This window comes from Zingiber officinale, chromosome 9B (assembly GCF_018446385.1).
Source record: "Zingiber officinale cultivar Zhangliang chromosome 9B, Zo_v1.1, whole genome shotgun sequence".
NCBI lineage: Eukaryota > Viridiplantae > Streptophyta > Magnoliopsida > Zingiberales > Zingiberaceae > Zingiber > Zingiber officinale.
In genome coordinates, this window is record NC_056003.1 from 43359101 (window position 1) to 43375196 (window position 16096).

Below are 16096 nucleotides of genomic sequence, written 5' to 3' on the forward strand. Positions count from 1 at the left end.
CTAAGGACTAGAGGGAAAAATACTTTTTCATTCAACTTCCTGACCCCACATCTTGGCCTACCGTGTGGCAGGTGAATATTCCCACTACATCTGAGATGGTCAATTTTCATATGGAGCCGACATTTATTAATGCTTCAGAGAGAGTAGCTAATATGAAGTTTAATGTTTCCAGATTACTCGCGGAAGGGTTTCTTTATATTTTTGGACTCAGTCCAATTTGAGCAAAGTTGTCATATTCCTTTGGTAATTAGTTTTGACTCGATCCCTATCTTATTCTCGACTAACACATTTTCTTCCCCTTCTATAGCAAAGACTCTATCAAAGGCTTTGATATCAAGGACCCTGCAACTGGATAAGGTTGAGCTGACTCGGAGAGGAAAGATCATCTTGGCCGAGCGAGAAGGCTCACTCCTTGGCCATTCTCCAATGCCAATAGAAGTGATCCTTGAGTCCCCCAATTTAGATGAGTCGCTCAGGATTCGTCGCAAAAGAAGCCAATCGGTCGCCTCAGCTTCAGTTGAACCAATCAGGGCTGAGCGGATGGTCGTGCCCCTACTTCTTCCACTCAGAGAGCTTGAGACTGATCACCCTACTTCAGTAGGGGTCATTTTCTTAACGGTCGTCCGAGACTACTCATGTACCGACGCTGTCTATGCATTCGCCCCACCGAGCTAATCTAGCTCTGGGTGCCTTTTCCTCAAGGCATGGCACATCTCGAAGGTCATACCGGTACTTTTCTTTTTCCTTTACTGTACCCTCCAGATAGGGGGCGGTCTTCGAACCCTCACAACCCTTCGGGGTGGTAAAGCTAAAAGGGTCATTCGCGGAAGCATGGATGAATGCCACGGAATGACCGAAAAGTTGCTCGGTACTTGAGTATGTAGATAGATACGCTCAGGATGCTATTATAGTAAGTCCTTTGTCTATTCTCTTTAAGTAGGTATAATTTCTAACACTGTTTCTCTTAGTTCTTTGTTGCCAGGCTGAACTTGGGTCAAATAGCGATAGACCTAAACTGGGTGAACAAAATTTTGAAGGACCGTGTGGTTGAGCTAAAATCCTCTAAAGCTCATACCATGATTCCAGAAGTGAACAAATTGTGACAAGAGGTGCAAACTCAGGCAAATCTGCTGCTAGAGATGGAAAACGCTTTAGAGGGAGCTCATCAAGGGATGGATAATCAACTGGTAGAAAGAATGAAACTCAAAAGTCTGCTACAGATTAGTGAAGCTAAGCTCCGAGATGAGACTATAATCAAAGCCAAAGCAGCATCCGACCTAGCGTAATAGACCACCCGACTAGATGAACTGAAGATTTTCCATACTTCAGAATCTGCTAAGAAAGATAAGGAGCTATTGGCCAAGAATTGTAAGTACCTCATGGTAGTTTTGATGTGGTCAACCAAGTTAACTTAGGTCCTTTGTGGGTTTGATCATTGTGTCAAAAGTGTGTAGGAGCTTAAGAACACAAGAAGTTGAGTGGAACACGCAGCTAGCAAGAATAATGGCATGGGAAAAGAGTCGATAGACTCGGTACATTCAAGGGACGAGATGCTGCGGAAGAGTACACTAGTGGATGAGAAGGACGTGCACGATGTTTGAGAGACGAGAAGCCGGGGAGAAAGCCTGCTCGAGGAGAAGGCTGGAAGATGGGTTCGAGTGAGCCTATACTACAAGAATTTGGACTTTTAACGATGCATTTTAGCGTCGCCATATGTACATAAAATGCGCCGCAGAACATTTTACGACGCAAACACGCGTTGCCGGCATGCGTCACAACTGGTTCGTATGCAAATGTCAATATGATCTTTGCCGTTTGTTGCCAAACCAAGACGCACATTTCTAAGATCCATGCCAAATACTAGAAATTTATCATCAAACATCTTCCAAGCAGAACCATCTGCTGGGTGTCTTAAAACACCATTCTCTTTTGGTCGCTCAACATCATGTCATCTCATATCTTTTGCGGTATGCCTAGAACTATACAAACACTTTAATCTAGGAGTTAGGGGAAAGTATCGCATCACCTTTTTTGGTACCTATTTCCCTTTTGTATTTTTGTCAACCCATCTACTTGAGCCACATATATGACAATTCTCAAACCCAATATTTTCTTTCCAGAAAAAAGCACAATCATGTTCACAGACCTGGATTGACTCGTACCCTAGTCCCAATTCACGGAGCTTTCTCTTTGCCTCATAGTGTGAGTCGGGTAATATTGCTTGAGGAAATGCTTGCTTCATTAACTTAAGTAACATATTAAAAGACTTGTTACTCCACTTGTTGAGTACTTTCACATGCATTAATTTTACCAAGAAATTAAGTGTCGAGAAATTTACACATCCCAGATATAGTTTTTTCTCAATTTCCTCCAACATATCATCGAAATTCTCAGTTTGGAAACCTTGTTGAATAGGCTCACTAGATTCTCCAATCTCTACTGGTCCCGTCAAATCAGCTAGAACATTTGTCATTTCATCTGGGACATTAGTATCAGATAAAACTTCATGCTCTATTGGTGGATGTTCATATTGCTCACCATGATAATCCCACACTTTGTATGACTGTTGTATGCCATATCGTATTAGGTGTATCTCTACTAAGCCCAGTGGATGTAGCCCATGATTCAAACAATTATTACACGGACATCTTATTTTCCCCTCTTCATTGGTGTACTCGACAGCACGTGCTACAAACATCCGAACATCATTTTTATATTCACGAGAGATTCGATTTGTCAAACTCATCCAACTTTTGTCAATCGTCATTTTGTGAAACTGGAACCAATTCAAAATATATAAAACAATTGAAAAATGTTAAGATGCAAGTAACATCTAATCTGTACACAAGTGGAAGAGCATTCAACAGAAATTTTAGTAGAAAAATCAATATGCGAGACTAAGCAAGGCGGGTAATTGTAGAGAACGCCATAAATATCATCCAACTTAAAACACAAATTGCCAAGAGAAAAGAGAGAGTGACACAATTTCAGTATGATGGCATGACAGAGATTTAGTTAACTAATTTTAAACTACTTTCTTAGTTGTTTCATAAATGCCTACTTAAGTATATCACTAATTTGTCAAACATGGATCAAATGATAAAGGATGACTTATGTTACACGACACAAAATGCATTCATATTTCTATTTTTGTAAATTAATTTAGTAGAAAAACCAATATGTGAGATTAAGTAAGGTTGGTAATTGCAGAAACTACCATATATTTCAGCGAGGCTGGAAAACTAACAATGACAGCGGCTGTGGCCAAGGAGGTGGTAGCAAGTCGCTGCGATTTGGTCGCACACCGCCAAAGAGGCCACAGGTTGCTTGCCGCTAAAGAGGCTAGCTAATGGTTGCGCACATCTACTGCCAAGGAGGTGGCAGCAGGTCGTTGTGATTTGGTTGTGCGCCACCAAAGATGCCATTGGTCGCACGCATCTGCTGCCGACAATAAGGGCGTGCAATAATACAGTATAAGGATAAACCAAGGATTACCTATTGAGAGAGAGCAGGAGATCCTCGGCGAGCAAGATGCACAGGAGAGAAGAAATCGGCAATGGCGAGAATGCACGAAATTGACAATGGCGAGAAGGCTTGTTGGCGAAATCGGGAATGCATGAACGAACAAGTGAATAGGGTTTTAATGTATTAAAATATAATAAAATAAGAATTATTTAATAAATTTATTTTTATTTGTTTTTAAATGATATTTATTTTGATTTATAATTTGGTTAAAAGAGAATACGAGCAGTTAATTTATTAAAATAAGTTAAAAGATTAATTATTTAATAAATTTCTTTCTAATGTGTTTTCAAATGATATTTATTTTAATTTATAATTTATAAAAAATTTTGAAAATTTTTAATATCGAATTTTATTTTAGCGACGCTTAATGTATCTACGTCGCCAAATGACACAATTTGAGGTGGAAAAAATTTCCACTACTATTAGTGACGTTGAGTACAAAATGCGTCGCCATAGTGTCACATTTGGCGACGTGTTTTCTATGTTGTGTCGCAAAATGATCCAGGAAAAATTTGCGCTACCTTTTAGTGACGTGGAGTGATATGTGTGTCGCTAAAGGCCTTCATTTGACGACGCGTATTGTTTAACGCGTCGCTAAATAATGATACAAAATAAATATGAGAAAATTTTCTCCTAATGTTCTATCTTTTAGCAACGCGAAACATTCCAAGCATCGCCAAAAGGTCATATTTTGCGATGTTGACCGTGCTATGCGTCGCTAAAAGTCAGAATTCTTGTAGTGGGATGACATGCTTAAACCCATGTACAAAAGGAATGAGGATAAAAATCTTGTGTGTTGCAAAGGGTTTAATGGTATAGTCTATTGTGATATATAATCATCTTTTTTCCATTGGAGAAATTTTGGTCAAAACTAATACAAGGCCCCAAGAGCATAAAAATGGACTGGAGTTAATGCCAATGATACACTAAGTATCATGGAATCAAATGATGTACTTTTTTGTGAAAAAGAACTAGTATAGCAATTGTAATATGGTTCTTGGGTTAAAAAAATAGTTATAATAGTTTTATCTAAAATTGAACATATAAACATGCCTTATGGATCTCTACTTACGATCATATTGATAACCCAATATCTAAATTTATATTAACAATTTATGTTTATATTCACTTGAATCCTAAGTTTTTAGGAAGTACATATACCTTTGTTTGTATTCAGTCCTTACGAAGCATACACTTTTGACTAAATCTTAAATCCTAGGACTATTTATTGGTTTGATTAGGTATCCCTTTTTACACTTACTAGAGTTAGAAATGCATACATTCGATTCATATTTTGATAATTACTTTTAGTTGTCTTTTACTTGCAAGTGATCTTATATGTAGATTTAGGGAAGGCAAAAGCATCTCATACTCTCAATTCAAATTGCATGCACATAAAAAAGTAAAGCTCCTTAGTGATCTAATAGATCCGCAGCATACCTTTATATTCTACTTCTCAATATATGCTTTGTTTATTTATGATTACAATCTTTAAAAAAAGTAAAGCTGCATAGTGATCTAATAGATTTGCAACATACCTTTATATTCTAGTTCTTAATATGTGTCTCTGATTTATGATCGATATCACAAGACACTTAGTGTATTTTTTTTCCTCCAGATTTGGAAGTTTATAAGGTATACTACAAAGTAAAATAAGAGAGTTGCAAACATTAGTGGCGAGTTTACTTTAACCCTCTGTTTGGGAGAAGGTGAGTAAAGGGGAGGGAAAGGTAAACATGGGTAAAAAAAATTTTTACACTTGTTTGGGAGAGAGTGAGCCATGAAGGGGAAGGGGAGAGAAGGGTAAAGCTTCCCCTTGCATGCTCGGGAATCAGCGAAATTTCTTACACCCCAAATTGGGGTGTAAGGAAGGGTAAGGAAAAATTATTCCAATTTTATCCTTATTTATATTTTCACATGCAGATCTATTAAAAAAATAAGAGGATATTTTTATAAATTTGTATATTTAACCTTCATTTCCATCCCTTTGAACTTTCCCTCCCTTCCAAACAAGGGCAAGATAAATATATTACTTTCCCTCCCTTCCCCTCCCTTCCCCTTCCATCCCCTTTCATTAATGAACCTTACCTCACCCCATCCAAACAGAGGGTAAAGAAGTTGGTTATAATTTTGCTAGAAGTATTAGCTCAAAAGAGATCAACATGACAACTAAATGTATATTCAGAGAGTAACTTTTTGACTCAAACAAACAAAAAATGATTAATCAGATTGGGTAATGTTGAGTTTGGAGTGATCGGTCCGGTTCTACGGAAGTTTTTCATCGGTCACTAAGGTAAATCGGGAAACGCTCGTAGCGAGCAGCCTAGGAGCCCAACATCTTTTAGTTGCGTGCCCCATTTGAAGGAAAAATTTCTGCAAATTCGCTATTGCTGGGGCTCGAACCGTGGGTGCCTCGATGACAACCTGAATGTCCTACCGCTGCACCATAACCCCGGGGACGTAACTTTTTGACTCAGGGACATTAATTAGATAGTGATGTACCGTATTAGGATGAAGGATACTAAGTATTTTGATTTATCTATCTATATATTACCGTGGAGTCGATAATACTAGATCGTCTAAAATTAACTTATCATCTTTTTGCCACACTAGAGAGCAACTTCTAGACTACATCTCAATCTCATCTAAATTAGGTTTGCAAAATTTAAGAGAATCTTTTATGTATTAAAGGAAAACACCTCTCAGTATGGTATTATAAAATTTCTCAATATCTTTAATTTTGTGACTCAATTTCTTTACAATTAAATAAACATATTCTTCTCCTTGAATGCTTTAGTATCACTAATAATAATGAGAAGAAATTGTTTGGATTCGTGTTAAGAGTTAAGTCACTTTTCAATTAAGAGATTCAAAAGACTAATGATATTTTTTAGGTCACTTTTTCAATTAAGTGATTGAAAAGACTAATGATATTTTTTTTTTGTTTTACGCTTAGATGACAAAATTTAATTTTAAGATTTTTCAAACCAAGAAATATTCTACCCTTCAATGCAACGCGGACGATGCAAAGTCTGTTCTTGTTGTCGTCGTCGAAAGTTTTAACCCTTACTCAGTTGAACTTGCAAGTTGATTCAAGCAATTTTTCAGAGAAGTCACATCGCGATCCTAAAAGGATTAAATTCAACTCCTCACTTTTGCCTGATCTTTCGAGAACCATGGTGGATTTCTTTTGCATCGATAGATATATTTATCGATGTTAAGTTTGAATGATCAAAAAAACTACTTCACACTATCTAAGTTTCTTCACTGTTACTGTTAAAGATGTATTTGACTATAGGAATTGATATTAGAGAGAACTTTTATACTGCACACCTAGGTGTGCCCACTAGAGATACATCTGAGGGGATCTATCCACGTAGCAAGTGGCAGTCAATCCTATCAATTTCTAATCCCAACAAGATGTTTATTCATCAAATAGTTGTTTGTTTCTCCATCTACAAGAAGAGGTTGGGAATAACACTTTCACAATCTTGTAATAATGCCATATCCAAGAGAAACTTAGACAAGAGGAAACCTATGAAAATTTTCTATGTTCAACTTTAATCTTTCATCAGTCCCAACTTAATGCCGATATCAACAAGATCACAAGGTCATAATGCTTCACTATTTTGAGTGCCTCTTCTTAGAGAGAGTCTTCACCATGCCCTTGAAGATTTTCCAAAACCACACTACATTCATCACTGCAATAATAGGTGGTGCTGTCAGAAGGCTGTAGAGCCCCAGGGGAAACATTGTTCTTACCTGTAAACCAAATATTGAGAATTTTAGACTGGAGCCGAAGAGAAAATGTTCACCTAACTTGTAGAGAAAATATTTTTAATTCTTCCAACCTTCAAATTCTGTATGATATCTGTGAAATCATCAATTGGGAAAAAACTTTTAGAACTAAATGATAAAGTATGTGTAGATAATGTATTTGAATGGGCGATCTCTTTCTCAAAGGAATTATCCAATGTTACCGAGAGTTTGTGAAGTATTTTTTTCTTATTGCACAAAACAGTTATAAGTCTTCTGTAGAAGAGAAACAAAACCATAATTTTGTGCATTTTCAAGTGCCACTTTGATAAAAATTTCCAGGAAAATAATGAACTAATGATGCCCACTATTCCAAAGGCTAATAGCCGTCCGTGATTTATCTCCTCCGTGTTGGCCCTGGGACGGATTGACAGGGGCGCTAGGGGCGAGCGTATTCGCCTTTTTTTAGCCATCATCATGGATAATAACACTATTTTCTTAATACCGAGAGCAATTTTTTTCTGAAAACTAATAAACCTGTACTAGCATCAAGTTTGACCAGATTTAGAGATTATTTTAATGTAACTGCTAGTTGCTGCCTTGACATGCATCAGCAATGTTTTTATTCAAGTTTTTAAGTCGTACCAATTGGCCAAAAAATGGTATAAAAATACTGGCATGATTTGGAAAAAAAAAAGAAGAAGCCTAACATACTATATTATACTCCCTGTCCCTGCAGCATACCTGATCAAAATTAAGAAAGATATGTGTGAAGAAGTAGATGAACAATAGGATCCGGGCAACCTACAAGAAGAGAAACTTAACAGGTCAAAAAGAATATAAGCTAACATGATTTGCCAAAGTCATGCAACAGACAAAACATAATTACGATAGCTCATTTGACATTATGCATCAACCTATTGATAGATTAACTTACTCCACATACGTTTGGAAAATTTGATTCTAACAAAAGAATATCCACACACTTTTCAAATAAGAATGTGATAGTCCAATATGATGAAAGAGAACATGTGATTAATATCAAGATTATTATTTGCTTCATCATTGCACATTAGATATAAAGCAATCACGATGAGAAGTCATACCATACCATGAAACTTTAGAAAAAAAAGTTATCGAGAAGAAAATAAACGATGATATATATTTCTGAAAATCAATATCTTTTCATGTCAGGAAAATGTATCATATATACTATTTATTTAATTAGACACCTAAAAAAAATTTAAAAGAAGGATTTACACTTTTTTTATTAACTTAGAAATTGCCAAAAAAGTACAATGTAGAATTTCAGAAAGGAAAATAATTTCCAATAATTATTAATGTGATAAAAAATAAATGTATGATAATGCAGCTGTTGATGTTAGAGTTGGTGATAATGTGACAAATAATTTTTTTCTATAGATGTAGGGTTTGCAACAAAAATCTCTATCTCCTTTGTTAGTATTAGATGAATTAATTGATCATATTCAAGATAAATCTTCTATATTTTAGTAAACAATACTGGGTTAATTGATGGAAGAATAACTAAACCAAATTCAATGATGAAATTGTAGAGAAAATCTTTAAAAACTAGAGATTTTAATACAAACAAAAAAATTGAAAATATGAAATTTAATTTTATTTATAATTTTTTTTGATGGACTGGATAAATAGATGGACATGAAAATCATGTAACTAAGAGTTGGGTTTATTATTCAACAAGGAGCTATTAACATACATATATCTCATTAATAAGATGAAAAATGCATGGTAGAAATATAGAAGAGCTTCCTGAATCTTATGTAATTGTGAAGTGCTCCTTAAAGTTACTTCCATAATCTTATGTAACTGTGGAGTGCCCCTTAAATTTATTTCATATCATTCTTTTGTCAAAATTATGAATGGTATAGTCATATGATATCACTTAATTCTAAAAAGGTTCCAGCCTTCTACAAGGATCTTCACAAATGAAAATATACATATAGACACTACAAAAGTACATAATAAAAAATTATCTAACTCTTTTTGTCGTAGCTTTAGTATTTTCTTACAACAATCAAAATAACATATAGGAGGTATTGAATTACCAGCCACCCGAAGAAGAGAACCACACCGTTGTAAACATAGATATTTGAATTCTTCTGTCCAGCAATCTCCAAGTACCTGCAGAAAAAAATTCTTGTCAAAAATGTCAAATACAACAGATGCCAAAATGCAAACATCTCAAGCATACCATCTAAGGTTCACAAATGGCGTGGTAGCCTCAGTGAACAAAACCATGAGTATATAAATGTGTGCTTGACCACTAATCAGTGCAAGGGAGATTGCATACAGGGAGAGCCCATGATGCAAAACCTGAAATGATGTCATAAAATAGCAATCTCATATAGACAAGATACTTAAGTACCAGAGGTTTGAATTATTCAGATAAGACATACATATTCTTTGCCGCCTAATGATGGAAAAAGCCATAGGATCATTGCCAAATCTGAAAGGAAATAACCAACTGATATCTGTATGAAACACAATCACTGAGAATAGAAGTGACTGTATAGATAGAGGATTAAACAATCTAGTCACTAAATAAGATAGTCTATTCAATAAGCAACTTGCTAACAAAAAATCATTCTCCTTTTCAAGTTTAGATGCAAGTTGCAGATATGTCTAATTGAACTCAAGATATTGAAAGCTCAACTAAGACTTAAGATGACAGATTAAAGTCGAGATAAAATGAGCAAAATAAAAGTATTTCCAATTAGGCATATTACAGATCTTCCTTTGATTGTCTATTTAGAAAAACAAAAAAGAAAACATTGTCTAAAGTGGAACCATCATGAGGAACATTCCTGGTGTTGATGCAATCATGCCCCAAGTGGTTTGAGTCTGACCGTATGAATTTTGATGTGTTTGGGAAAGATTTATAATTAGATTTACTTTGTGTAACTTATATTGTGTGTCAAATGTGCAAATGTAGCATACTTGATATTTACATTGTAGAAGCAATGGTGGAAGGCAAAGTGAGTCAAAATTGACTGAACATTTAGTAGAAAAGGAAAAACGAACAAGTGTTGACAAATGGAAAAAGTCTAATGCGTCAAGGTCGACTAAACATTTGGCAGTACAAGTTCAACTAGAGTTGGAAGACAAGAAAAATAATAGGTCGAGGTCGATTGGATACTTGGCGGATGATGAAGACTTTTGGCAAACAAGGAATTTGGTTGGTAAATCGACTGGATACTTGCCGCAAGAAGTCCTAAAGATAAGTTGGCATTGAATTGTGAAAAACTATGAGCGACATATATTTTGGGCGTGAGTAGTTTTGTTACTTAGGATCAAAATCAAAGAGTCACTTGACTATGAGTTACATGATATGGCTACTCAATTAGAGAGTTGACTAAATGCTGAAAACTCACAATATAAAGCGTCGAGTCAAGTGAATGACACTTTAACTTGATTGAAATTGAGTCAGGCGATTGAAGCCGAGCTGGTTGACTGATGATTTTAAATTCAAATTATTGTAACTATTAAAAGGGATATTGTCCAAAAAAGTTGGCAGCTATGACAGCGTTGACAGATGATCTATTTGTCAAAAAAATATGAAACAGTCATAAGAAGATTCAATCACGGATAGATTTAGATAATTTATCGATACCACGGTCACCAAAAGAAATGACCGCAATCGAAGAGAACCAATCTTGAGTTGATCTAGATTAGTCAACTAACGATATAGTCAGTAGTAAAACTCTCAAGAGCCAAATGAACCAATTGTGATCTAGATGATATAATCAAAATCGTTATAAAGGTTGATTAAGAATAGTCAACTGAAATACAATTGAGTCAATTGAAGGTACAAACATTTGTATGATGGCAAGGATTGAGTCGACCGATAGAGTTCCAAGGACAATGGATCAGTCGACTAATAAAGATGAATAAGCTGACTTATGGTAATCAACTTAACTTTATAACTAGTGAGCAAAGGCACTTCAAATTAGACAACATTTGTATCATGTACTACATCTATATACCGAGCTAAATGTTGAGCTATTACTCAAGTACATGAGAAGAAGATGAGAGATGTTAAGATGGATGCGTTGATATACGAGGATGGACAAGGAAAAAAAATAAAAATAGAAAGTTAGGGTTGTGCCTATTAAGAGAAAACTATAAACATATACTTGAATGACAAATAAGTGCTCTAATTAAGAGATATAAAACTATGATAAATACACACAGGAAGAGAAAGACTAAAGAAGACTTAGTTAGCAATGATAAATCAAGATAAAATTTATTTAAATATAGATGATGATGTAGTAGGGGGTAAAGTCCAATGATGTAGAAGAAACTATATAGCCGACCACACCTAGCGGGATAGGGCTTGGTTGTTGCACTAAGATCTACATAGTGTGATTCTCAACTCTTTATAGCGATTCTTTTATTATTGTCTAGTTTTCATAGTTTTTACTTTAGTATTTCTATTATTTTTCACTTCGATTTCTTGAGCTTAGGTATTTACCTTCAAGCTCTATATTTCTAGAATCTTTATTATTGCACTTATTTCATTATTTTCTATAATAGTTTTTGTAAAAGGTTTCTCTACCGATTTCTAAGAAGTAAAAATTAGAATTTTGTGGGTTGACTCATCTTACGAGCCCACATGATGTAGAGTAAAAATTGAGATTCCAAACCATGTAAATTCTCAAGTTTAATTGCTTCATTATTTTTTTCTAATCTCGCTCATTATTCTAACTTATTATTTTCACTGTACTAATTATATTCTTTAGCGCTAATAACTAAAATACATCTAATATTGCTGCTATGATTAAATTTCACCTATACTCATGTCACTTGAAAGCGATTTTCTTTTCCACTATGCATTTTCACTTTGAAAAAAATTCTAAATTGTTTTTATTGCATTATTCAATCCCCACTAGTGGCATACATGATCTTACACCTAATACATATATAAAAGAGAGTTTGTCAAGAGATGTCAATAAATAAATCAATTATTGGAATCAATAATGTCAGTTAAAGTGAAAATCAAAGTGTTTAATAGGAAACATTTGCCATACAAAAATCTAATAACAAAGTAGGAAAGAGTGCACATTTTGCAACTCTTTACAAATAGGAAATAACATGGAGGATTGAATTATATGGGCTTTAAATCTCTATTTAACTGATAGTTGTTGCAAGCAATTCATAGACAACGAGACACACAAACTACATAGGGTCATATACCATGATGAATACTTATTCAAACAATTACCCTCAAACAACACCTTTTATAACTTAGGAAGATTGATATATGCTAAAGGAGTGAAATTTTGGAGCTCCACTTTTTACAATTATAGCGATGTGATAGGCCTTATACAAAAATATCAAGAAAAGAAAATATAGATAAAAAATGATGAGTTTGAAAGAAAACAAAGGCTCGATGAGGTAAAAATCTTTCCCATCTATTTTAATGATTCCATTGATCACAGTACAATATACCAATAGATATGTGAGCTCAAAATCTCCAATTAGTCTATCATTAATGCTTTGAAACTAGAACGACATTGTATCAAGAAGACTACTAGGTCATTGGTTTAACTGGTTGAACATGTTACCTAGATATTTACCCTTTCATTTCTGTAAAATGTTTATATGATTTAATAAATATATTAAATAATAATAAATTGATTGGGTCAAACACCTTTGTAATATATAAAATATTTTAATTAATGATAAATTATTAAAATTTATATAATGATCTATTTTATCAATATATGACCAGTTGAAATAAAATTTCAAAAAAAAATGAAATAAAAAATATATTTATATTAGAGAAGATTTGAACCCCTTCAAAGAGTAACCACCAAAGTAGCAAGCTCAGATTTGAAATCACACCCCATTTTGGATGCTCATATAAGAGTCCAAGTAACATAGATTAACATGTTTAAATAAACTTCTTATCCATTATATTTCTAGTAATTTAATCAAAAAGACAAGCCATCAACCTACCCCAAACATAGCATCAGAAAGAAGTGATTTTCTATAAACCAGAAAGTCTTCTTCAGAACCACCCTTAAAAAGGTCTGATAACACCAGCAAATAGAATGAGAATGCAGCAGCTACCACTGCATGGAAAGTTGAGAATCCCCTGCATATGGAAGTTGATAGGAGATGGTGAACTACAAATATAGGCACAGTTTTAGCCTAGGAACTACCAAGCGTCAATTGCAGCATTAATTCACCTTACCGATTATTCCATTCAATCTTCTGTAATTTGGTGAGATTGTTATATCCTTTGAAAGAGACCGTACTGACTTTACGTGTCATTTCATATACCTACATGATTAGAATAATTTATATCTGAACAGAATAGCATAACATATGCAAATTTCAAAGGCTTTCTGTTATTACACGTGTGTTGCACAAAAAATCCATTTCTTAAATTCATTGTTTGCAAAATCAATTGGCACCAATCAGCTTAAGTTTTTTAAAGCAATTTCAATGAACCAAGATTCCACTGATAAGTAATTGAATTTGAACTATAAATTGATACTATTCCCTAAAAAAATGGGATAGACATCACATCAAGATGAACTTTAAAGATACACAGATGGATGCCATGCAACCAAGGCAATAAACTAAGAAGCAGCTAACAAATCATATACAGGCCATCTGCTAAAACTATTTGACCTCAACTGACCATAAACAACTTATTTCTCAACCACAAAAAAAAAAAGATTGATCAAGTTGATTTTCAGTAGACGGAAGTCTTTCTCCATCTACAATGACAGGATTGTAACAACCTAATAACGTCACCTATTTGGAGCTGCCAAACGACCACTACACAGAAGCAGCTACTCGTCCCTGCCATTGAAGCGCTCACGATCTATCAAAATCACTCCATAGGTAATGTGCATATCCAACAAGAAATCTAATTCATTTCTTCCATCAAAGAAGGATATAAGAAAACTAATATCTGAAAGAAAAAAAAATAATTTGTAACAACATGTTGATTACTTATCAGTCCATACCAACTTTACACGAAACAGTAACGACGAGAACTCAACATAACTTAAGAGAAAAGACGGGAAATCAATAAGAAGGTTTAGGGAGGGAGTCTACTTACAACTTTACACATGATAATGCCCAAGAAAACCGAGAGGGGCCAAAGAATTTGCTCCTTTGGACCAAAACTCCCCTCCATCCTTGACAGCCTTCACTTCCTATCAAAATACCCTCGAACTTCAATTTCAACCTAGGATCCAGCTCTATCAGACCACAAAGACGGCATCAACAAATCGAACTCCAAGTATAACTAGCCTAAGATGATTCCACGTTAAGAACTAATCCTTAGGCCTTGATGGCCAGTAGAAACAAAGCGATTCTGGAAACAACTAAAATCCGATTAGACGAGGAAGAAATTAGCAGAATCTCGCAGGGGCGGAAAGGGCGGCGACGGAGGTTTGTGGAAGGCGAAGAACTCGGACAAAGATTTCGGAATTCGCCGATATGTTTCTTCAGCGACAAGTCCTCCCTATTCAAAATAAATAAATATAATAAAAAGTTGTCGGTGAATGAGATGGAGAGAACGAATCTTGAGGAGAGGTAGCGAAACAACGCCGTCGGATGTGATCGTATCTTAGGATGCCGTGTTCAAGACGTCTTTCTCTTCTCTTCTCTACTTATAAAAAAAAAATAATTATTCGTTTTTTATCACCTTAAAAAAATAATTATCAAATACAGTTAAACTAATAAAATTAATAATTAATTATTCGAAACTTGGTTTTAAAAGCATTTTTTTCACAGTTAAAACGGATAAATGATTAATTTATAATTAAGGTCAATTGAAAATGTCTCCGGAAACATCTTTCAACTGTTACAACATAATTAATTTATTTTACAATTTTCGCCAACAAACTATCTTAAATTCTTTATGAAGGAGCATATCAGAAGATGTCAAAAACCTTTTAAGGAAATAAAATGGACAAGGCATTTCCATAATACATATTTATAGATGCTCTAATTTTTTAATCATAATACAAGAATAAATTTGCCACTTAAGATTAGATACAAAAGTATTTAATTGATTTTAGCATTGAGACAGAAGTTATTAAATTTAGAATCATGACATCTATATGTGATATAAAAGGTGATAATGATCCTTATAAGCATCTTTTATATCTCTAAGTCTTATGAAAGGGAATTAAATTATGATACTTATTAGCCTCATAAGTGGGAAAAAAACTTATTTCCTAATAGAATGAATGTCAAGGATTTTAAATTTTACTTATGTGATATAAATCTATCACTTAAATACCAACTCAACTACTCCCGTAAAAATATTCGTTGTTACAAAGTAATCATAAGTAGATGTACTTATGTGATATAAATCTATCACTTAAATACCAACTCAACTATTCCCGTAAAAATATTCGTTGTTACAAAGTTATCATAAGTACTCATCTGCAATAGTCAACCTGTCATAACATTTAAAGTTTATTTAATAAAATAATTTATCAATGCAAATTAAAAAGGTAGCCCGGTATACGAAACTTTTATCATGTGGAATCTCGAGGAAAGATCAATTACACACAGTCTTACATTATTTTTTGTAAAAAACTATTTCTAAGATTGAAATCCATCAACTTTTAGTTACAAATTAGCAACTTTATTATTGCACAACAACTACCTTCCTAATATAATAATCATTACAAATTATTATTTTTAAATAAAATAAAATTTTCTTTATAAATTTATATATATAAACAAATGGCTATATAGCTTTCTAATATAAATTAATAATAATACATTTGCATTACAAACA

General features: G+C 34.1%; 1 protein-coding gene across 1 annotated transcript; it reads right to left on the reverse strand.

Moving 5' to 3' along the window:
• Positions 1-6926: 6926 nt before the first annotated feature.
• LOC122024150 (TLC domain-containing protein 4-B-like) lies at positions 6927-14795 on the reverse strand. Its single transcript, XM_042582704.1, has 8 exons — positions 14399-14795; positions 13520-13608; positions 13282-13420; positions 9720-9794; positions 9515-9636; positions 9369-9444; positions 8026-8085; positions 6927-7287 (listed from the first exon to the last, which is right to left on the reverse strand). The coding sequence occupies exons 1-8, from the start codon at positions 14474-14476 to the stop codon at positions 7150-7152; spliced, it is 777 nt and encodes a 258-aa protein (XP_042438638.1). The 5' UTR covers positions 14477-14795; the 3' UTR covers positions 6927-7149.
• Between the last annotated feature and the right edge of the window lie 1301 nt (positions 14796-16096).

Excerpts from the sequence above, each read along its gene's own strand:
- LOC122024150 (XM_042582704.1), bottom strand. The coding sequence starts at position 14,476 with ATGGAGGGGAGTTTTGGTCCAAAGGAGCAAATTCTTTGGCCCCTCTCG. Across the intron at positions 9,637-9,719 it reads CATTAGGCGGCAAAGAATAT|GTTTTGCATCATGGGCTCTC; the intron begins GTATGTCTTATC and ends ACATCATTTCAG. Across the intron at positions 9,445-9,514 it reads CCATTTGTGAACCTTAGATG|GTACTTGGAGATTGCTGGAC; the intron begins GTATGCTTGAGA and ends TTTTTTCTGCAG.